The sequence below is a fragment of the Furipterus horrens genome, unplaced genomic scaffold (assembly GCF_987537825.1).
Source record: "Furipterus horrens unplaced genomic scaffold, mFurHor1.1.pri manual_scaffold_17, whole genome shotgun sequence".
Classification (NCBI taxonomy): Eukaryota; Metazoa; Chordata; class Mammalia; order Chiroptera; family Furipteridae; genus Furipterus; species Furipterus horrens.
This window is the reverse complement of record NW_028327187.1, coordinates 3,850,417-3,876,053: the sequence shown is the minus strand read 5'-3', so window position 1 is coordinate 3,876,053 and position 25,637 is coordinate 3,850,417. Positions and strand designations below refer to the sequence as shown.

At 33.5% G+C, this 25,637-nt stretch overlaps 1 protein-coding gene across 1 annotated transcript in view; it reads right to left on the bottom strand.

The window, feature by feature from the left end:
• HDX (highly divergent homeobox) overlaps positions 1 to 25,390 on the bottom strand; it is a 71,095-nt gene extending 45,705 nt beyond the window's left edge. The window contains exons 1-3 of the mRNA XM_090264715.1: positions 25,244 to 25,390; positions 18,543 to 19,652; positions 3,936 to 3,989 (exon numbers count right to left, since the gene is read on the bottom strand). Of these exons, the coding sequence (XP_090120841.1) occupies positions 3,936 to 3,989; positions 18,543 to 19,652; positions 25,244 to 25,390 (1,311 nt within the window). The remainder of the gene's footprint in view (positions 1 to 3,935; positions 3,990 to 18,542; positions 19,653 to 25,243) is intronic.
• Positions 25,391 to 25,637: the final 247 nt, after the last annotated feature.

Below are 25,637 nucleotides of genomic sequence, written 5' to 3'. Positions count from 1 at the left end.
GTCAATAGGGGGGAGGGGGGAGGGAGAGAAGGGGGATAAGTGAGGGAAGGGTTTAGTCAAGGAACGTGTATGAAGGACTCATGGACACGGACAACGGGGAGGGATATGATTGTGGGAGAAGGGATGGGCTGGGAGGGGGAGCAATGGGGGGAAAATGGGACAACTGTCATTGAAAAACCAAAAATAAAATAAAAATAAAAAAATAAAAATAAAAAAAAAAGAATAGCTTCTTAAAAAAAAAAAGACTTAGTTTTGCTCTTTGATGCCAATAGGTTACTTAGAAACTGATTGATCCTTTCTGAACTTGCTTTTATGATTTAGATTTGTTAGGCAGAATAAGAGCAGTATTTAGTCTATAATAAGCGTTCTGTGTGTTTTACACAGTGGCCCATAAACTATACAGTTTTTCTTTCTGGTTGGTTGGAAAAAGTACTATTACTGGCCCATATGAGTACTGTTATTTCTACTATTTTAGACGGTTCTTTTTCCAGACATAGTTTCTCCATACACATGGGTAATCCATATTCAGTTGACTTTCAAGAGAAACCTTTTGCAGATTTCCTGGGTTCTTTTTCTGCATAGTTCTCACTTCTTCAATACTCTGTGCTGCAAACTCTAGTCATCTTATTCTCCCTGGATTCTTAGCTCCATTTCTTCAACTCAAAGAGCCTTTCCAGGCCCCACCTGAGCTTCTTTTCTCTGCACCTTAATCTCATAATATGGGCCAGGAAGCTTTAGCATCACTGTAATCCATTGCCTGGTGAAGAGTCACTAAGGTGGCAACCTTATTATCCCACCACCTGGTTTTCATGCTTTTTAATAATCTCTTCCTTCTGAGTATGATGGGACCTGTGACTTCCTTCTAACCAACAGAATATAACAAAGATGATGAAGTGTCACCCTTGTGATTAGGTTACATTATAAGAGTTTGTCTTGCTAGCAGACTCAGTCTAGAGACTTTTAATGGCCATTTTTTAAAGATCCTACATGGCAAGAAATTGTGGGAGGCATCTGGAACCTGTGGGTAGCTTCTAGGAATTAAAGAGGGTCTCTAGACCCTAGAACTGTGGGCAGCATCTTCTAGGACATGAGAGTAACCTTCAGCTAACAACAAGTGAGAAGACAGGATCTCAGTCTTACAGCCACAGAAAATAAACTGTTTCAACAAACTGAGTTTACAAGCATATTCATCCTCATTCAAGCCTCCATATGTGAATATAGCCTAGCTAACACCTTGATTGCATCTTTGTGAGACCCTAAGCAGGAAATCCAGCTAAGCTAAGCCATGCTAATACAGATGCCTGATATCCAGTAGTTCAGTTATCAACAAATTCTTTTAATTTTCTTTCATTAAAGAATGCTTTTATTTTTCCTTGATTCCTAAAGGATAGTTTTACAACCAGAATTATTGACTGAAAGTTATTTTCTTTAAACATGTGAAAAATATTGGTCCTTTCCTCCCAGTGTTTCAAATGAAAAATCCATTACTGTTATTTAAATTGGTGTTTTCCTATAGATAATATATCATTGCTCTCTGGCTGAAGGAAAGATTTTTCCTTGTCTTTAATTATGATTTGTCTGGGTGTGGATGTATTTACATTTATCTTGCTTAGAGTTCACCAAGTTTCTTGAATCTGTAGGTTTATGTTATTTTTTCCCAAACTTTAGAAGTGTTCAGCTATTATTTCTTTAAATATCTTTTGCATCCCATTCCCTTTCTTTTCTTTTTGTGTGATTCCACTGATGCAAATGCAAATATTGAATGGTTTTTTATTGCCCTACAGAATTCTGAGGTCCTGTTTATTATTTTTCAGTATTTTCTCTATGTTGTCCCAATTGGGAAATTCTATCAATCTGTCCTATTTTTTAATCACCACTCAAATATTGAGCAATACAGCAATTAAAAAATTTTTCAGTTACCTTTCAGTTCTATAATTCTAATTTTTAAAATAACTTTTTTTGCTCTTTTGAGATTTTTACTTGCTTAAAAATAATTTGTAATTGCTTGTTGAAGCATTTTTATAATAGATGCTCTAAAATCCTTGTCAGATAATTCCATTACCTAATTCACCTCAGTGTTTATTACAGTTGATTTTCTTCTATTATTCAAGCTGTGCTTTTCCTGGTTCTTGGTGTTATGGGTGACTTTCAATTATATCCTCAGCACTTTGGCCATTATGATAGAAGAATTTTCTTCTTATTTCAATCTTTTTATTTTATCAGGCAGTTACCCAGTTATGTTTAGCACGAAGGTCTTGGACTGCTTTTTATTTTATTTTCCAACACCATTTATCCCCTCCATACTCTCTTCCACCCCCTAACAACCCTCCCCGCAAACACAGCTATCAGCATGTTCTCTATCTATGAGTCTGTCTCCTTTTTCCTTGTTAGTTCAGCTTGTTCATTAGACTCCACATATTAGTAAAATCATATGGTATTTGTCTTCTCTGCCTGGCTTATTTCACTTAGCATAATGCTCTCCAGGTCCACCCATGCTGTCGCAAAGGGTAAGATTTCCTCCCTTTTTACAGTTGAGTAGTGGTTCCAATTATATTTTTATTTTCAGAACATTTTGGCCCAATAGTTACTGTGGAGAGATACTGCCTATTGGTGCCACCCTACATATCAATGTCTCTAGGTGGAAAAAATATATTCTCCATTAGATTCTTCATCCTTCAGGGATAAATAACACACTTCCTGGGCTTCCAGGACACTTATGGTGTCCTGATTACTCTTGCTAGTACTAACCAAGCCAACTGGTTATCTAAGTGGGAAGTAGAATTCTCTGACCTACAGGAATAAAGAAGTTTCCCAAGCCAGGTTGCATTTTGTTGGTTGCTTCCTGGTGTCTCCAAGTAAGGGAGGATAAGTTCAGGCCCAGCATGGAAAGAAAACACTTCTCTTGGCTACTTATTGTCACTGATGTTTACAATTGATCGCCTTGGATTGATGTAACCAAGCTCACTTCATGTCTCATCAATGGGAGGAATGAGCTACCCAAATTGTTTTCTCTTATAGATTGGGGATTATGAGATGCCTAGCCTGTGTCATCTTCTGTTGGTATGTGGGGACAAAATACCCTGTAGTTCCTCCAAGTCTTGGAGTCCCTAACCAGTTGCTTTCTTTCCATCTTTCGAAGTTCTCCTTTGGAGGTCTCCTGTATTACTTGCATGGTATATAGTTTTATTTTGTGGAGAAGAGAAAGGAAAAATGAGTCTACATAATCCTGTCTAGTACTACAGTCCTAGCTTCCACTTTATTATACCCAAACCTATCTAACATAGAATAATTTGAGTTATATTTCCAAAACTGTATTTGTCTATTTTATGATTAAAATACTCTTCCCATCTATGGACCAGTTATATCAAAATCTCCTGAGGTACTTCTTAGAATGCAGATATATGGGTTCTACACAGGCCAACTGAATGGGATTCATTGACAGAACACAATTTTAATGAAACTCTTATATTAACACTATAAACATTACAACAGTTTTAGCATAAAAACAAAAAACAAAATAATATTGTTAAAATATTAGTCACTCATCACTGTTAAATACAAAGATGCACTAATATTAACATAAATTAAATTATTTAATCTTGACTGAGATGTTTATATCAATCATGATTCAATTACATGATCAAATTACCTGGGTTAATTAAATGTAGAAAAAGTATAATATTTTATTAATTACCTCTGAATTCTTTTTAAAACTGCAAATACCTTCTCAAAGATTTTTCAGTGTGCTGGTTACTGCATCTTATTTAAGGTTACCTTTGCTGTATATTTAGATCACAAAATATATTCTCTGAGATAATGCGGTCTTATTGAGGTTCCATTTTCCAACTTTATAAATAGCATTACAGTTTCTCAATGGCATTTCTACTAAAAACACGGGAAAACCCATTTGCCATTTTAAATGAAAGATTACTTACTGCTCTTTTTCTAGAACACCCTGTAATCCAAGGCACAGTAAGGTTTCCTGAAATCTGTGGAAAAAACAAATGGAATCTCAGTAAAATATGCATTAGCACTACTTGGCATGCTGATCAACATCAAAAAATTCATATAAGAGACTTCCGGCCAAGATGGAGGCTTAGACGGACACGCTAGGTCTCCCTCTACAACCAGATAGGAATACAACTACTTCAAAACAAAGGATAACTAGAAATTCCAGAAAATAAAGCTACACGGAAGCCCAACACATGAAGTTATAAACCAGCGGTGCCATTTGGGCAGGTAAGAGTTAAAGAAGGCAAAGCTGTCTGCGGAGCGGCGGCGGGGGCGGGGCGGCGAAAAAGCCCGGAGGCTTGGCGCGACTCCAATCAAGCCCCTGCCGGTGCGCGACTCCGGGCGCTGGGGAGAGCAGTCGCAGCATCGCCTTGAACAGTGAGGCCCAGGGGCGCGGGAGGACGGATCCCGGTCTCCTAGCGGAATAACTGTGTGTATCCATTTTGGACCCCCGCCCCCAAAGAAAGAAAGCACCACAGGGCTGCGAAATAGGTCGCAGACAGGCGCCGGGCGCTGACTTGTGACGCCAAAGGGCGCCGGTCGCTGGGTCATTACGAGTACACAGGCACCGCCCCCGACAGCCAGCCCAGGAAAACAAAACGCATCTGTCAAAATGAGGCAGACAACTATAGAGATCCCGGTGGTGCAGCTCACCAGGCAGCAGATAGAGAACCTGACAGATGAACAGATAAGAAACCTGTCAGAGGCTCAGTTCTGGGCCATTGTTATCAGGTGGCTTACAGAATTCACAAAAGAGCAGGAAAAAGATATGAAAGAAGCGAAAAACTTTCATAACGAAAGGAACAAAACCATGTACGAGACAGATGGTGAGGAATCCAGAGTTCATTTCAACAAACTGGAATATGGAGAAGGAAGAAGCAGTCAACCAATGCAGCGAGAGGAAATAGGAAGCAACAATGAGACGATCAGAAACCTCTGGGACAGCTATAAAAGGCCCAACATAAGAATCATTGGTTTGCCAGAGAATGAGGAAGATGAACTAGAACTTGAAAAATTGAGTGAAAACATAATAAAGGAGAACTTCCCAGACTTGGGGAAGGGAATAGACCTGCAGGTCCAGGAAGCAAGGAGAGTTCCCAAGAGACTGGACCCAGGGAGAACCACCCCAAGACACATTATAATCAAAATGTCAAAAATTAAAGATAAAGAGAGAATCTTAAAAGCAGCAAGAGAGAAGAAAAGAATTATGTACAAAGGGGTCCCAATTAGACTATCAGCTGACTTCTCAAGGGAAACCCTACAAGCAAGAAGGAACTGGCAAGAAATATTCAAAGTAATGAAAATCCAAAACCTACAACCACGAATACTCTATCCAGCGAAATTGTCATTCAGAATAGAAGGACAGAGAAAGTGTTTCCAGGACAAAATAAAACTGAAAGAGTTCATTAGATCCAAACCACTGTTATATGAGAAGTTAAAGGGACTGGTTTAAATAACAGAAGATAGGGAGATGAAACAAAGGCAAACGAAACAGGCAACGAGAGTGGAAAAGGAACTGTGGGTAAGGGAAGCATAGTGGGGGGAGGTCAACAGGGAGGGGGAGTGGGGAGAGGGAGGGAGATGATATAGGAATTGGGGATCATGGTAGGAGGGAATGGAATAGACAGAGGTTGGGAGGAACTGTATGCACAACTAATGGACATAATCTAAAAGGGGGGGACAACTGGAGGGAGGGGGCCACCGGGTGGAGGGGAGCAGAGGGAAGGGAAATTGGCACAAATGTAATATTTTAATCAATAAAACACATTAAATCTGAAAAAAAAAAAAAAAAAAAAAAAAAAAAAAAAAAAAAAAAAAAATTCATATAAGACTTCAAAATAGGTTTTCATTCAGAACATATCCACCACCCCCTCAGACAATCCCATTTCCTGACTGAACACAACAGACTGAAAGGGACTTCCTTGGTGGGGAAATTTTAGAAGTGGTGCAAAGTTCTCCTGAAAATTCAAGAAAAAAAAATGTAGGACACTGTTAAGGCCTAGAAGTATGGTTTAGAAATCAATGGAAAATAAAATTTTTATAATAAAAATGCAGTGCTTTGTGGAATTACTAACAATAATTAAATAACTATAGTCATCATGTGGTATATTAACTCTCAAGACTTACTCATCATACATAACTGTGAGCTTCTTTTTAAGTAGAAACTACTAAGGCAAATAGCCAGCAATGGCTTATTACATCAGCATTGCCAAGCAAAGAGATAAATGCTACTTCAATTGGATTCTGGGGAGTGTCTATAGACACCAAGGTGGTCCCATGAGCTGTGGGTTAGCCTATAATTTACCATACTTTTTCTTGGGACATACAAGGATTTGAAGCACTCCAAACTCTTGTTCTCTTCGTTCCTTCCAAATATGTACCTCCTGAGAGACTGATAAGGTAAATCAGTCTTTCTAAGTGGTGGTGGTGGGAACATGGTACTCATGTAAGCATTTATTGTATTTGATAAATTATATTCAGGATGGGTTATGAATTACTATTATGCCTATTAATAAGAAGTGATGATCAATAAATGTAAATTATAAAGTAATATAGTCAAAATATTTCAAAAATATTAAAAATCCAAGTAGATTATTACCATCCCTGGCCACTAGATCTGCCATTTCACTTTGAGTTCACTACACCAATATGCTAAGGATAGGCTATAACTGATACAAACTCCAAATAATACTTTCAAGAAAAAGTTTTTGGGGTAGGAGAGAGCATGGGGGAAAAATGGGACTCCTGTAATAGAAAAATAATTTTAAAAAGAAAAAGTTTTAAAAATATATTTACTCAAGTTAAAATTCCACTACAGTAAAATGTCAATTAACTAGAATGCCCAAGGGTCTTGAACTGTGAATAGTTTTTTAAATAGTGAACTGAGAGTGATAACAAAATTTCTAAGAAAAAATTCTTCAAAATATACACTTTCTCATCTTCTTATCAATAATTGGTATATGATATAATGTTTCTAAATTAAATTGATTGCTAGCCTCAATGGAAGAGGTAAATCTGCTAAAATAATCACATCATATACTCCTGAAAAACAGAGATCTCCTACGATTTTGGATTATCTATTTACATACTCCCATATACTAAGATAATTTAAAACGGGCTACATAAAGTTGTTAAGAGAAAATATGTTAAACCAAATAAATTGCCAAAAACCCAGTAACTACTGACAACTTACATATGAAATAATGAAAATGGTACATAAAATAAACATGGTTAATTGAATTTCTTTAAACATGGACATAATACATTTTAAGAATATAAATATGGTTTCCTGCTTAAGCCAATTGTGTATAATAAAGAAAATAGAAAACTTCTATAGGCACATTAATAATAAATTCCATGAGATTTGGGAAGAGATGAAGTTTAACTTCTTTGTTTTATAATTCTGAGTCACCAGTTACAAGATACTCAAGTGCTATATTCAATTACCCATTATTGCTCACTTTAAATCTATTCTTCAGTTCCTTAGGTTTCTAGCAAAACTCAGAACAGCCAGGTATAGTAGCTGAATTTGTAAGTTTTGTTGAATCATAGTACTTTATAAATATATTTCCTTCCACTTTGGGGAATTTTGTTTGGCGCAATAATGATGACAAAGTTTCTCCCTCACCAGAAACTATAAAATACAGTATTTCAAATGAGCAAAGTAATATACTTCTTATCTAAAGGATATTTAAATTCCAAACACATTTTTCAACACTCTGGTTTGGAAAACTGCAAAATTAATCTACAAGGAGTCAAGACAGATTCAACAAATATATTAGAATTTACACATCCAAATGAGTACTGCATGTTTTCAAGTAGAAAACTTAGGAAGTTATGAAGTCATTACACTGGTATTGTCATTGTTGAAAGCACTTTGGGAACTTTCCTTTTGCAGTTGTCAGTTCATGACTCACCCAGAGATTCTGTCTCATTATTTCATATTTCTTTTACAATAACTGAAAATACAGCAGCTCAGATTGAACATCTATATTATTCACTAGGTATGACTAAGAATAAATTCCATTTATCAAATATGCCCTCAAATGACAAAGATTTGTCACCACTGAAAGCTTTCAAAAGAATCCTACAGGCCCGTAAGACAATTGTAAAGGACTTCAAAACTTTCTGGCAAATTGAACATTATTGAAATAAGTATAGATAACTTTCCAAGGTAACTTATTTGAATTCTGTTCAAATATTTATCAGGCATCTCTTCTATACTAGGTGTTGTTTTAGGTGCTACAGGAAATAAAAAAAAAAGATAGGTAAACATAATTTCCTGGAGGGCAAGAACTATGTTCTGAGAAGGACAGATAAGACAGGTACATAAATGACTTTAATACAAAGAAAGCTATGATAAGTGTCGTAAGGTCAGTACAATAAATGAAGTGCTATAGGAGTTCAAGATATGGCAAAATTACATCAACTTGAGGACTGATATCTCAGCTAAACCTGATGTATGAGCAGAATTTTGATAGAAATAAAAAAGAGAGCATTCTGGGGGAAAAGAGTGGCGTGAGCACAGTGGAGTAAACAGATAGGGTATCACTGGGAATTGTTGGTTCACCTAGAACTAGAAAGGGAGTTGGGGTCATTTTGTGAAGGTCATGAATGACAAAGTACATTTACACCTAATTCTGTAGAAAATGGGGCATCATCACAGGTTTTTAAGCAATTGGGTTGTATGGTCAGAATTGTATTTTTATATATTTGGATTGTTAATTTGACTAAAAGTTTATAGTCAACTGAGTAAGTATAGAAACTTTAATAATAGTTTCATCAAGAGGTAGGTAATCCAGGCTTGGAACTAGATTAGGCGAGGTAGAAATTGAGATGATAAATATAAAACATATTTCTGAGGAAAAGCCTTGTGCAAGAGATAGAAAAGGACTAAACAGTGTCAGGATTATTGGAGTGGTCTATTTATGCCCATTGTAAAACTGACTCTCCAAACAGCTGCCAAGCTCAAACTAATGGAGAAGTGGAGAATCACAACTTCGAATGTAAATGCAAGGAAGTGCTGTCCTGGCTGAGGGGTCAGTTGGTTGGAGCACCATCCAGTACCCTAAAATGTTTGGGTTTGACCCCTGGTTGGGACACACATATGGCTTGTGGATTCTATCCCTGGTAGGGGCGGGTATGGGAGGCAACCGATCCATCCATGTTTCTCTCTCACATAGCTTTCTCTTTCTCTCTCTCTCTCTCACCAATAAATTTATAATATATACTTGGGTGAAGAAGAAAATAAATGCAAGGAAGTGTCTAATTTTGGAAATCTGCTACTCTTGGTTAAGAGTAGATACATTACTTGCATGTAAGCTGGAGTTACATCATGTGAATAGTTAAGATTTGTGAATCCAGTTCTTATATGCTTACCTTTCTGGTAGAAAATGATAAATTATATTTAAAATAGATACCATATGTTAGAATGTTAACTATACATTACATATACAAATTACTTTGATAGATGATTTAAGAAATTTTTACTATATTTCATTTTGTACAAATTAGAACCTAAATATAATTCTGCTATAATATTTCTGCTAGGCTATGAGCTTATTAATGGAAAGGTATCATGTTTAAAACAATTTAGTATAACTATTTTTATAGAGCCACAAGGAATATACACAAAATGAATTTATTTGATTTAAAAATATTTCTGTTATAAAAAGTTCTACACATATGTTGAATATTCTATTTAAAAATTTTCAGACAAGTTTATAGGTTTAGTAAAATTCTTATGTGAAATATATTCTATGTGAGTCAGGAAAATAAAATATATTATTAATTAACATGTCATTAAATGAAATTTGATTAACTGAAACAGTCAGACAATAACTATGTCCTTCGTCAAAGTTCAGCTGTAAGAGATTCATAAATCAATGTTTTAGCTTTCCATCAGTTATTTTGGTATCAGCTGAGCATTCAAACCTATCAATCATTCTGTTTTAATAAGCAGTGTTTCTTAGATGTTTTTCAATTATGAGGTATAGCATACAGAGGATACTGGTAGGCATGTGGTGGGCAAACAATAAATATAGGGTGATTGATTGATTGAATTCACTGGGGCCTTCATTATTCACCAGCTTCATTTGCTGAAACTTAACAAAAGGCCAAGAGTAGAAATATAGAAGAGAGGATTACATAGAGTAGGCAGTAGGAGGAAGGGAATAAGTTGCTTCAGGTTGAAAACAATGTGTTCAGGAGCAAAGGAGAAAAGATGTAGTGGTTTACTTAAAAATATTTCCTTCATCTTCTCTCTACGAAGTCTGGAAAAGCTTTCAGAAGTTAAATAAGCCTTACAAGTTGAAAAATCAATAGCACAACTTTTGGCCAAGCATCTAACACATTTTTAAGCACCTGAATTTTCTTCTGTTAAGTAATATGAAACCAGTGTTTAGAAAATTTTACTTGCCTTCAAAGTTCTTGTAGTTTATAACCAAAATGTTAATTAAGATTTTTTCCTACATGATTTTACTAGTTACAATTTTATAAACTGTAAGAGATTAAGATCAAGAAAACTGAAAGTCTAAGATGTTTCAAGTAAATTATAGAAAGTACTAAGACATAACATAACAAGTCTGATTTCATCATACTGATTCTAAAGATTCTAGCTGTTAAAAAATGGAAACATATAAGTAAAATAATATAAACTGATATGTGAAATGATTATGTTCTGATCCAAAGGCTCTGGGTTGTACACTATTACAAATTTGGATCTCCTGAAATTATACTTTCTAACATGAAATATTACCTTAATTCTACTCATGTAAAAAAGATAGACATTTGAGGACATATACAAATTATTTACTAACTTTGTAAAATAAATCATCAACCATTAGCTTTAACTTCTAAACAGACAACAGAAATAAAATGTTTTATACATGAATCATGGTACCATGTCTTTGTCTTGCACAGGGCTCCTTATTGAACCAAAAGATAGGCATTTAAAAGAAATCAAACAGAAAGGAAGGAATTAATGGGGGAAATGAGGCACAAAAACATAAGGAATACAAAAAATAACACACATAATGGCAATAGTAACTACTTCACTATCAGTAATTATTTTACACGTATATAAGCCCCCTATTAGATACACAGTTTACAATATAAATATTTTCTGCAATTCCATGGGTTGCTTTCTTATTCTGTTGATAGTATCTTTTGATGCACAAAAGTTTTAATTTTGATGTATTTTATCTATTTTTCTTTTGTTGATATGCTTTTGGTGTCATATTTTTGAAATCATTGCCAAATCCAATTTTATGAAGCTACTTTTTATATATTTTAATAATACTCTTATAGTTTTAATCATTATGTTTAAGCTTTTGTTACATTTGAGATAGTTTTACATATGGTATATAGTAAAAGTCTTTATTTTTTTATTGATGGTGACCAAAAAAGCAAGGGTAGCTATACTTACATCAGACAAAATAGATTTTAACCTAAAAATAGTAAGAAAAAAACATTATATAGTGATAAGGGGGACGATTTACCAAAAAGATGTAACAATTATAAATCATTCACAAAAATTAACTCAAAATAGATTATAAACTTAAGTGTATAATTAGAAACCATGAAACTTCTTAAATAAATTATAGGAAAAATCTTGACAAGGGTTTTACCAATGGGTTTTTTTCTTCTTCTTTTTTTTTTTTTTTTTTTTTTTTTTTGGTATGTGACACCTACAGTACAAGCAGCAAAGCAATAAATAAAAAAATAAATGTGGGACTACATCAAACTAAAAAATTCTGCACAAAAAGAAACAATCACCAAAATGTAAAAAAAAAAACTAATGCATGAGAAAATATTTGCAAACCATGTATCTGGTAAGGGATTAATATCCAAAATATATAAAGGGCTCATTCAACTCAATATCCAATAATCCAATTAATGAATAGGGAAAGAATCTCAATAAACATTTTCCAAAGAAGATATAGGAATAGTTAACAAGTACATGAAAACATGCTGAAACTCAGCAATCAAAACAAAAATGTAAATCAAAACCACAATGAGATATCACCTTAGGCCTATTATGATAACTCATTAAAAAAACTAGAGATAGAAAATGCTGGCAAGAACGTGGATAAAAGCAACACTTGTGCATTGTTGATGGGATCATAAATTTGTGCAGCCACTATAACAGTTTCTCAAAATATTAAATATGGAACTACCACATGACACAGCAGTTGCACTTCTGAAATATATCCAATGTCAACAAAAACACTCTGTCAAAGAGCTATCTCTACCCCCATGACTGTAGCAGCAGTATTTACAATAGCCAATATATGGAAATAGCTTAAGTGTCAGTTGACAGATAAATGGACACAGGCGATTCCATATATTGGCTATGGTAAATAATGCTACTATGATTACATATGTATAGGAAAAACTACACATATGTATATATCTAGAAAAAACATTCAGCAGTTAAAAAAAAGAAGGAAACCTTGCCATAGGTGACAACATGGATGGGTCTTGGGGGCATTATGTTAATTAAAATATATCAGAGAAAGGCAAATACTGTATGAACTCACATATATGTGGAATGTTAAAAAAAAAAAAAAACACAGAAAAAGAGATCAGATTTGTGGCTACCAGAGGTTGAGGAGAGATTGGATGAAGGTGTTCATAAGTACGAGAAGTGTAATGTACAATATGGTAACTACAGTTAACACTGCTATATGGTATATTTGAAAGTTGTTAAGAGTTTTTATCACATGGAGAAAAAAGCTGTTTTTCTCTTCTTTTCTTTTCTTTTCCTTTTCCTTTTTTTGCATGTATATGAAATGATGGATGTTAACTAAACCTGCTATGGCAGTTTCACAACATATATAACTGAAATCACTTATGCTGTACAACTTAAAGTTATACAGTACTGTATGTCAATTATATCTTAATAAAACTGAAAAATATATATAAAATTATTACTGGAAAAAGAAAAAGATATAATACTTCATATTAATAGAATAAAAATGCACATGAATTTCTCATTAGATACAGAAATAGCATTTGACAAAAATAAATACCCTTTCATGATTAAATCACTAAACAAACCAGGAATGAAAGAGAACCTCCTCATCCTGACGAAGAGCACATACAAAATCCAATAGATAACATAATATTTCATTGTGAGTGACTGAATGTTTTCCTATCTGTGCTTGTAGATGGAATCTACTAGTGTCTACTATAAGTAATAAACGTTTTTTCAGAATACAAGTTTGATACATAAAAATTAAGGAACAATCCAACAATTAAACTAAAACAAAAATTTCATTTAAAGTAGCATCCAAAAGAGTTATGTACTTTGAAATAAATTTTAAAAAATAAATGCAAGCATTATCTGCTGAAAACGAAAACATTAAAAATTAAGGAAAGTGTAATTAATGAAAGACATACATGGATCAGAAGACACAATATTATTAATATATTAATATTATCAAACTGATCTACAATGGAACATAGTCTTTACCAATAGTCTAGGTGGCTTTTTTGCAGAAATTGACAAGGTGATCCTAAAATTAATATGCAAATGCAAGGTACTCAGAACAGACAAAATTAACTTGAAAAAGAATTCAGTTGGACCTACTCCTCAATTTCAAAACTTACAACAAAGTTACAGTAATCAAAACAATGTATTAGCATAAAAACAGACATATATAAATATATATAAATGGTATATATATATATGTGTGTACATATATATATATATATATATATGCACCCAAATCTACCACTGCATATAATTGAGAGTCCAGAAATAAACTGTTATATATGATCAAAAGACCATTCAATGGGGAATATATACTATATTTTCAACAAATAATGTTGTGACAACTGAATATACATATGCAAAAGAGTCAAGGCGAATGCCTATCTCACACCATACACCAAAAATATTTCAAAACAGTTGAAAAGTCTGTGTGTAAGATATATAAGTATAAAATTCTTAGAAGGAGACATAAAAGTAAGTCTTCACTACTTTGTCTTGGATACAACACCAAAAGCATGTGACAATAGAAAGAAATAGGTAAATTGAACTTCATCAAAATTTAAAACATTTGTGTATAAGCAGTAACCTCAAGAAAGTGAAAAGACAGCATATAAAGAGGGATAATATTTGAAAATCACATATATAATAAGGACTAGTATAGAAAACTGAATACTTATAACAAAAAGAAAAAAATGACTTATTTTAAAAATGGAAAAATTATGTGAATAAACACTTCTCCAAATAAGATATTTATATGGCTAATAGGCATATGAAAAGAGGGTTAACACTGTTAGGTATCAAGGGAATGCAAATCAAACCCTCAGTGAGATACTTCACACTCAGGATAGAATTTATAATCAAAATGACTGACATAACAAGTTTTGGTAAGGATGCAGAGAAACTGCATCCCTTATATGTTGAGGTGGGAGTGTAAAGTGGTACAGCACTTTAGAAGAAATTTTGGAAGTTCCTCAAAATGTTAAGCATAGACTTACAATATGAACTAGAAATCCATTTCTAGATATATACCCAAAGATTTGAAAACATATGTCCATACATAAATTTGTATATGAATGTTCATAACATTATTCACAACAGACAAATGTAGAAACAACTCAGATGTCCAGCAACTAATGAATAGCTATATACATAAAAAGTAACATCAAAAAGCAACAAAACAAAATGTTGACACTTAACGACATCCTGGACAAATCTTGGGAACATTATGCTAACTGAAATAAGCCAGTTACAAAAGGCCACATATTATACAATTCCATGTATAATAATAGCTAAAATAAGTCAATCCACTGAAATAGAAAACATATTAGTAGTTGTCTAATGTTGGGATGGGGGACTTGGTGTGCTAATGGGTATGTAGTTCATTTTTGAGGTGATTATTGTAAAATTATATTGGGGTGCTGTTTGAACAACTCTATAGATATATATTTTAAGACTACTTAATTATACATTTCTAATATGTGAATTCTGTACTATGTGAATTATATCTCAATAAAGTTGTGTAAAAATTATCCTTGCTAACTAAAGCCATTCATCACATATTACTGTTACTTTTTTGAAGTTGAATATTTGCCTGAGAGTTATTGAATGTTACTGACCCTCACTTTCTTCAAGTTAAAATGTCATTTGTATTAGTTTAGAATGCCACGATGTTTAAAGTTTCTACAACTATTAAACTTTCATGTTTATTTTTTTAAATGTACTGAAGCCCACAAATACTGATGGAAGTTGCAAGGCACTTTCAGTAATAGAGATACATACATTGTACTCAAAGTATCTTTTAAAAGTAGACCAAAGTGCTCTAATTTCATTAACTCCTAAATCCTTATGAGGTTCATGAAAGATGGGAATGCAATTATTAAGTCACAACAACTGCAAAACTAATCTAGTAGCATTTATCTTTAAAGATGTTCCTATAGCTACACATAGATGATTATCACTTATCTTTAATCATCAAAACACTTATAATAAATAGTGCACCGACAGCGTTGATATGAAGAGTGAATGGCACTTTGGAGACCAATACGGTTGCAATTTTCCCTCAAAAGAGTGAGGTTAGCTTGGAGAGTTTTTGAAATAGAACTGGTCTATAGTATCTTGGTATAGTAACCTCCCGACAGTTCATTACTGCCAGTTAACCCTTACTATGATATTCCCCAGTGGCTGCAACAGAGCTGATTTCAACTTTTTAACATCCCTTAGGATTCCCTCAATTTGTACTCATTCACTTAGATAGCTTGGAACTAGACTACCCTCCAGGAAGAGTTTGAACATACCAGATGTAACAGGAAGAAGAGGCAAGTATCTGTTGTGCAGTCCCAGGGTAAAAAACTAAATAGAATTGTTTGCTTGCTTGCAGGTTCAGAACTAGAAAGTTGCCAAGATGATCATAGGTTCCATTTTTCGAAGTCCTAATGTTACAATAATACAGCTTGTAAATGAGCTTCATTAAAATCTTGGCAGATAAATAACATAAACTAAATGCTTGTGTCCCAGATATATTCACATGTTGAAACTTAATACCCAATGTGATGGTATTTTGAGGTTGGACTTTTAGAAGGAGGTTAGGTCTTAAGAATGGAGCCTTCATAAATGGGATTAGTGCCATTACAAAAGAGACCCCTTTATTCCTGACATATGAGAACACAATGAGAAGATGGCCTCCTGTGCATTAATAAGCAGGATCTCACCAGACAGATAATCTCCCCGCACCGTGATCTTGAGCTTCTCAGCATTCAGAATTGTGAGAAATACATGTTTGTTGTTTAAGCTACTCAGCCTATGGTATTTTTGTTATAGCAACTCAAATAGACTAAGATGTTAATCCTCATGGGGTACACTTCCCCATGCTGCTTTGGTTTCTTCAAAGAATAACTAATTAAAAGAAAGAAGAAGAAAATGATGCCCCAAGGGTTCTCTGCAGTCTCTACTGTACTGTCTCAAGTCAAGTTAGTGGAGGCCTGGTATAATATAAATGAAGCTGATAGCTGATCTCTAGTATTCTCTCAGTCAGCACTACAGCTATTTTTTCCTCCACCAACTTGTGATATTGTGGGCTCTGCAATATTTTACTTGAAATGGAATGTAAAGAAGACCTAGACTAGCAGAATTTTATTAAGAAAATCTACATACCAGGGATCATACGAGGAGCCTCACAGAGATTGTGCCATTTCATCATACAGCATTTCTTAAAAGTAGGTGTTATTAACCATATTACACACAGAGAGAACTGTCACACAGAGAGGTTACACCACTTGCCCAAAATCATACAAGTAGAAAGTGGCAGAGTCTAGACTTAAACCAAGGTATATCAGGCTATAAGCCCATACTCTAAATTGTTATGTCAAACTTCCTTTCTTTAAAAAGATTACTATTCAGAAAAAAAAAACTTGCTAAGTTTTATTCCATTTAAAAAGTTCTTTTATATGAAACAAATTGAATCCCTTTAAAAGTTTTGTCAGGAAAAAATAGAAAGTATAAAAAAGGCATAACTTTAGGTTAAATTATCCATAGAGGAGCAGTCAGCTTAGGAAAAATTAAAAATTAAATGTTGTACTCATACCTCCAAGTACTTTAATACACTTGACATTGTTAGGGTGTATGGTAAAGCAGAAAAAATATTTCTGAGTTGCATCCTGGTTTTGTCATGTACTGGCTATGTGATCTTTCTGAAGAAGTTATTGAAATATGGATTAAATTCTGTATTTCTAGATTGCCATGGAGATTAAGAGAGATCAGGTATATAAAGTGACTGATGAAACCTGGTATGTGTAAAACGATCAACAAGTGCTAAATGTTTTTGTTATTACTACTGTTCAAAACAACGCTGAAGTTGTAAAAAAAAGTGCAGAAGACTAGGGAATGAAAGGAGGTGTTGCAAGGATATTTCTGGCATGACTCCATGTTAATTTAAGCACGCTTTAGGAAAGAGCAAACACAGAAAAATCATTGGGCTCTCAATAAGAAATGACTACTAATGACGATGATGGAGTCTTTTTCTGTTAGGGCTAAGTGCCAGAGGGATACTTCCCATACTTTGTTATTGCTTGTAATTTTGAAGGAAGGAGTTATAAGATGGATGGAGTTAAGGTAAGTTTTTTCCTTATGTTAATTGAGAGCAGTCTGGAAGCATCTTAAATCTAGATAAAACTTACTGTATTTGAACAAATTAAAGAGTCTAGCAAGAAAAATGATGAATACTTATGCTCTGCTATTAAAATTCTCTGAAGCAGATTTTTCAGAGAAGATCTATGACCTTAAAAGATGTTCTAAGGTAGGCCTATACCTCACTCTGTAGAATATTTGAAGCATATCTAAATAATTGAATATGTTAAACAATAAATAAATGACACATTTTTTTGCACAGGTCTAAAATTGCTTTAATTTTTACTCTGAATATGTCTTTTATACACATTTTTAAAAGACTATTTGATTAATTTTCCACTTAATATTTGAATAAAGCATCTCCTTTCATTTTCTTAATAGTAAGCCTTTCCTTTTAGCAAAAGGAATTGGCTGAGTTACCATAGGCTCTGACTTCTCAGCCATCATCACCGAGAGAAATGACTGACTTCCCTGGCAATGTACCCAGGGAAAACAGCACTCATCTAGTGAAATCTCTTCACACTGCAAGTAAAAATCATTACAGGAACAATCTATGTTCAAGGGGATGAAGCTAACCAATTTAGTTCTATTTTAGTGAGGGTAAATATATTGCTTCCCATAAGGCTACTATTTCCTGACTAAAATTGTTTGAAATGTCAGGAGAAAGCTGTCATGTTATAAAAATGATTATATTCCATGGAGAAAAACTGACCATTATTAAACATGACCAAAAAAGCACAAGATTCTTCAAAGAGTTGACCACAAACCACCATGTTGGAGCAAAAAAAAAATCTCAAATGACTTCAAAATATGAGTTAAGCGACCCAGGTCCCAGGCCTTACTGGATACCAACACAGTGTCTTATACCAAACAATGATTTTTAAAACTTATATAAAATAAACTTACACATTACCTGGTAATTGTTTTGGTTTTGTGATAACCTCAATTGGTTTGATGATGCAAAATGTGAAGAAAAATTACTCCGTGATGGATTTGTATTACTGTAAATTGTAGTAGATGCTGTATGTAATGAGGTCCGTGGTGTCAAATGGTAGTCTCTGTTTTGATACAGTACATTGTCTGAGAAGTCTCTAATATTAACCATTTGTGAATTTGGCATATTTCTTCCTGGTCCTGGCAAAGCTGTACTTTGGTTCTCACCTCCAAGGGAACTGCAACTTTCATAAAATCTTGAGTAGCTTGGTACCTGTGCTCCCATCAGTGCCAACTCTTCCTCTCTGGCATACTCATCATCAGCATCTCCAGTCTCCATTGCAATGGACAAACAAGTTCCTTCTGCTGAACTAGGCTTCTGTGGGGTACTTCCTCCCAGAATTCTCTGGGGGCAATCACTAACTGCCAATGAAAATACTTCACGGATTTCCAAGTTTTGCGTTCTACAGTAAGGATCTCTAATAGGTGGCTTTTGCCCACTTAAGTTATGTGATGATAGAGCCGTGTGTTCAGGCTTATATGGCCTTTGAATTCCAACTGGTTCAATTTTGCAAGGTCGGGGACACACGGATGACTTTTGAGGTACTGTAATCTCAGAGCCTTGCATTGAAGAGCTTCCATAGTTTTTCTTGGTGTATACTGAGTTTCCAGCATTTAGAACACTTGTCTGTCTTGACAAAATAATTGTTTTTTCACCCAAGAGCAGAGAGGCATTTTTACAGTGTGCTACTTGTCTTTGAACAGGAATGTGCAGCTGAAACTCGGCATCATTTTTACTGTCCGATTTCTGGATGGGGATTTTATGTGCTTCTGCAATTTGCGTATTTGTATGTTTGGTTGTCCCTTGCCTACTTAAAGAACTGGCCGGACTGTATATTCCAGTTACAATGACATCATTATTGGCAGATGACCAAGAAGACTGTTGGCTTGAGGGTCGAGCAATATTAACCACATTTCTTACTGTAATGTCTGGAGTTGCCAATGAGGTACCGGAAACAGTTCCTGTTGTTGTTGCTCCTGATTCAGAACTTTTACTGCTCATTTTTCTTCTCTTATTGCCGACCCACGTCTGGAAGAATAAAAAATGATATTATGAAAAATTTCTTAGCACAAAAATCAAATAAAACCATTTTATGGAATAAATTATATTATTATTTGTCATAAGTCCAAGACCTATATAAATTAAAGGAAAAAGATATAATAAAATCAAAAAAGGTCAGAGATGATCAAGGACTTGCAATTAACAAATATCGAGGAACTTTCATAAAAGAATTGTATTGCTGCTCCTGCCCTCCAAAACCCATCCAATCTGTAGCAAGAACCTTAAAAATGTTTTTATCCTTTGACCTAGTAAATCCAGTTCTGTGAATTTATTCTAAAAATGATCATAGATATATACACACTTTATATGCAATATGTTCATCATATATTTCTTTTTTTTAATTTTATTTTTTGGTTTTTCAATTACAGTTGTCCCATTTTCCCCAATTTCTCTCCCTCACCCAGCCCACCCCTTCTCCCACAGTCATATCCCTCCCCGTTGTCCATGCCCATGAGTCATTCATACACGTTCCTTGACTAAACATATATTTCCTTATAATAGCAAAAAATTGGAAACATACTAAATGTAATGACATTGAAAAATGCTTATAGTAGTGTTAAATAAATATATTTATATACTTAACAATCTTCAGGTTTAACAATTTCTGTTCTATTAATATTTCATAACTTGGTTAATTCAATATTGCTAGATACTTAGATTATTTTTAGAAATATTCACTATTATAAAACATACTGTAATATACATCATTGCACATGCATCATTGTGGTATTGGTCTGTTAGACTGTAATTCTAGAAAGAAAGTTGATGTGCTTTTTTATATTTTCAAAGTACCCTGCAATGTATGTATAATAGTTTTGGGCCTTGGCAGGTGTGGCTCACTGGATTGAGCGCTGACCTCAAAACCAAAGGGCCGCCAGTTCGATTCCCAGTCAGGGCACATTACCTGGGTTACAGGCCAGGTCCCCAATTGGGGGTGTGTGAGAGGCAACCACACATTGATGTTTCTCTCCCACTCTTTCTCTCTCCCTTCCCGTCCCTCTAAAAATAAATAAAATCTTTTTTTTTAAAGAGTTTTGCACTCTTTTGTAGCCTTTTGTAGCTCAGGACTTAATAAAATGTATATAATTGCTGTTTTGATTTGAATTTCTATGGTTACTATACTATTTTGATAGAATTGCTTATCCATTTCCTTTATTCATTTTTATATTGGGTATTTGTTTTAAAAATTGATTTATAAGAGCAATTTTCTACTAGAGATAGCAACACTTTGTCATAAGTTGCAAATATTTTTCCCAGTGTCATTAATTTATGGTAGTTATTTTCTTCTTTACACTTTTCTTTCCTTACCAAATTTTATGTCGTGAATATGTATTATTTTTATAAACAAAAAATATATTATTCATAAAAGTAACACCAATGGTTTGACATTTAGGATTGATTACAAAATATGTACTTTTATATAAATAATTTATTATAATAATCTTAGTATTATTATATTGTATCATGAGTCTTCTTGAAATGTACAATAAGAAATATTACATTCCATAATGTGATTAGTTAACTTTATAATTATTTCAAAATGTACAACTTATAATAAACTATCAACATGCTAATCTACTAGAAAATCTGAAATAAATAACCAAAAATATTAAGTACACTAGCTTTGCATAGACATGGTACAGGGTGTGTTTGGTTAACTTTTGTGTAATATGTTTTTGAAGACCACAAAAATTATCAAATTTGCAATGTTTATTTACACTATAAACTATACTAATGTTGATGTAGTACTATAAATAAAATATATCATGTAGTTAATATCCATTATATGTTTATATATATATTAGTTTATTTGTTAGGTGCTATTTTTCAAATTGAATATGTAAAGAAACTGAGGTTTAGAAATTCAAGTGTCTTGTGGATACCGCCACAAGAATTCAAAATCAATTTTACCTGATCTCAAAGCATATTCTCCTTCCACTATGGTGAGAAACTCCTGAAATAGTAATCTCTGTTCACCATTTTATACTTTTGTAATTAATATTTCTCTAATAAAGAAAATGTTCCAGAAACTGAGATGGCTCCATTTTTCCTCACATGAGGCGATGGGAATTTTTAATTAACTATGATTTAGTTTTTCTAAACAGCAAAAGTGAGAATTATAAGCAGAGGGACAAATGAATATAAATGTCACAGAGGGAAGCAGAGGAGAAAATCTAAAATGTTTTAAAGTATATGCTCAAGAGAAATGACTGAAAAATAAATATTTTTGGATAAATATAATTTCAATGTATGGTTCAAAAAGGTGAATTTTATAATATTCCAAATAAGTTACTTTGATATCACTTTTCAAGACTTAAAAAATATGCAAAGGAATTATGATGCATAGTTTTTATAAAAATATATAAGCATTACATTTAAAAACTTTAAACAGAAAAGCATAGCGAATTGGTAAAATTTGAACTCAATAGCTACTACGTCTCAAGGGGAGTTTTCCAATATTTCTAAAAAAACAAAATTAACAGCCTACTATGTGTTCATTAATACCAGAATACCTACCTTAACACAGGAAGTTTAAGAGCAATCTTAGTGCATTGCTAATTTATGGCTTACTTCTATAATGCAAATATTTATTTACATAATTCACTAGGTATTTATATTATGTACCCACTACAAAGTAAAATTTGGTAGAATATCAAGTGCATATGAAACACAACTAGCTAACCACAGAAGGCAGCCAACCTATATGTCACAAGATTCACGTGCTTTACTAAAGGACAAGCCCTGACCATCCAACCCACTTTATTTCATTTTATGTGTAATTTTACCAAACCTGGTATCCTAATTGATAACAAATTAGAAATAACAAATATGAGGGGTCTTAGTGACTGAGATTGCTTTTGGAGGCACCTTGTTTGCACCAAAACAAAGAATGTTTACCAAATACATACTGCTAAAAAAGAGAAGAAAAGGGGAAAAAAAAACCACAAGAGAACAGATGTGAGAAATAGTTACTCTGGTGTTCTTTAGTAAAGGAAGAAATCACCTCGTATACCTTACCATGTTGTGAGCATTAACTATGGGAGCACAGTACAATAATTGATTTCCGTAATAAAACTCTGAGTAAAAAAGTAAGGGTTTAATTATTTCCAATATTCTCTATTGAAGTAAAGTATGTACTGAGAAATATTTTCCACTTAAAATGTTGAAAATAAGGAAAATTCATTGTCTGAGGTTAGCAAATAAATGAATACAATATTCCTAAAAGTCTTTCAGTTACAGAATCCAAAATTTACCAATGCTTATAGGATATAAATTATTTCTCTTTACAAAATACTTCACTGATGAAAGAGAAAAAGTGGGTCAAACAAAATTGATATGATAATTCGGGTTTTAGACTAACAATGATACTACATAGAAAAAAAATGAGAGGATATTTGGGTCCTCAATTCTTAATGTCCCTAAAATTTATTTCAGTTCTCTCTTAGGAAATCATTTTCGCCAACCTTCTTTTTCTTTGTTTTATACCTCCCTCTTTGTTTTCCTGTTTCATTACCACACTTTGTTTATTTTTGCATAGATATTTTAAGTTTTTAAGTTCTATTCACACTAGGATTAAGTTTAATAAAATGGGATTTAAGGTGTTTTTTTCTTTTTTAGGAAAGACACAGCAAACACTATATTAAAAACAATAAAAAGTCTCTTTCAAATAGAACATACAGACCAAGCAAAATACTGGGGGCAGGGAAGGTTGTGGAATGATGTGTCTATAAACAACTCCCTTCTCGTCTGACTGGAAAAACCACTAAAACTCTGTTGGAATTTAGATTAGAAGGACCAAATTTTTGTATAATTTACATTCTCCTATAGCAGAGAATGAATCTGTTTTACACAATTCCTTATAATTTACATAACATTTTACTTGTAAACTTACATTCTATGAATTTATTTCTTTTATTCTCACAGTTTGTTTTATATTTCACACCAGTTGAAGCATAAATATAAACCTGTGTATTTCAACACTCTCAATATTCAAGTACAATCAAGTAAGTTATTCGGGAAGATTGCAATAACAACTGGGAAATATGAATGGTCACAGTCCACAAAGCAGCTGTCTGAGAAGGCATTTCACTTGAAAATAATGGTAAAATAAAATGAAAGAAAAATATAGACAGAAAGAAGCTATCATAAGTGCCAGGGGGTGGGGGGAGAGTTTGAACTTATAAAATGAAATCTAATCAACTTGATATTACACATTTTATATTACTTTTTCTGAGGCAATTAAACATTTTTTCCTCTGAACTTTGCTAAAGGCATTTCAAATAAGCAATTTAAAGCTATCGATAAGAACTATTTCAGGTTCTTACACAAGACTGAATATGATGGTTCATCTTAGCCAATAAACAACAGATACCCTGGATATTCCCATCTTCCTAGATTGGTGGCACAATTCCTTATGTGAAGATGAATATACCATTTAGTCTTTAAGAAGTAGATTTCTGCCCTGGCCCGGGGGCTCAGTTGGTTGAGCATCGTCCCATACACCAAAAGGCTGTAGGTTCGATTCCTTGTCAAGGCACATACCTATGTTGTGGGTTTGATCCTCAGTGGGATGTGTACAGGGGGCAACCAATCGATCTCTCTCTCTCCCCTTCCTCTCTTTCTAAAAACAATAAACATATCCTCCTGTGAGGATTTTAAAAAACAGATTTCCCAAAGAGTTCTGCTTATCAAGAGGTTTTTTAAATTTTTAGGATCTTTGAAAATTCCTCTAAAAGAAAAAAAAAAACTCAAAAAGAGATGCTCCTTCTTTTTACCAAATTAGCCTAATGAATAACAAGGATGAAAAAGTTGCCAATATTTAAATCCTTAAACTTTCACACCAGGAGTATTGATAGCATGTCCAGGCAAACATGAAAGGACCTATGCACTCAGTGAAATCTGTGACTAGTTCTGTTAAATTTCTCTTGCCTCCTCTCTATCACCTTCTCATTGCCTTCACAAACGTTTCGCAGCTCTGATTTTTACAGATGAATAACTATGATTGTGATAAAGGAAAATTTCCTCCCTTGTGATTTCTTGTCCATTATTCACTAGCAGATTAAAATGCATGCATTTTACTTAAAAGGTGGAGGAAGTATTCATAAGAAAGTCTAGATTTTCCTTTAAAAAATACTAAAATCATAATAACTGATGAAAAATTCAAATACAACAAGAAAATGTTCTAGATACATAATAGTCCCTCAGTAAGTGCTGTTTTACTGATATCGTTTTGTAGGGTTGTATCTATATTAATTCTGAGTGTAAGGAAAGCATGAGATCAAAAACTAGTTTTAAAGGTACTCATTAGTTCAAAGGACTAGAACTTTTAAAGATACATTTATGATGCAAAGATTTTCAGCTCTTTCAAGGTATTCATAGAAGCAAATCCGTACTAATTAATTAGATCTATTTATTTAAAAATTAGTATTTTTATACCAGAGAAATGGAGCTATTTATATAGTTAGTGACTTCATACCCTGATAATTTTTCTCATATTAAACAATTATCACTTGTAATAAAGAGCTATAAATTCAAAAGTGTAAGACCTCAATACTTACCCTGACTACACTGAAGTCCAGCTTAGTCTCCTGTGCACACTGTAATATGAGCTGAAAGCAATTTTTACTTTGATTTGTCATTCCATTTTCATAATAACGCTGCAAAATCCTTTGTTGCTCTACAGTAAATACAGAACGTAGATTCATCTAAAAATAAAAGAAGATACTCTGAAAATTGGAATAAAAATTGGGTGTGTGTAGAATTCGCACACGTTAAAAAAAACAATTTCAGTGTTTCAAAGCTGCAAGATTTTTTAAAGTCAATTAATCCCCAGTAATGGGCAATAATTTGTGTGCTAAAGGGAGACAGGTTTGTCACTGAAAATTATGCATAATGCAAACACATTGAATTTGCTCAGAAAAAGTAACAACTTTAAAGACAAAAAAAAAAAAA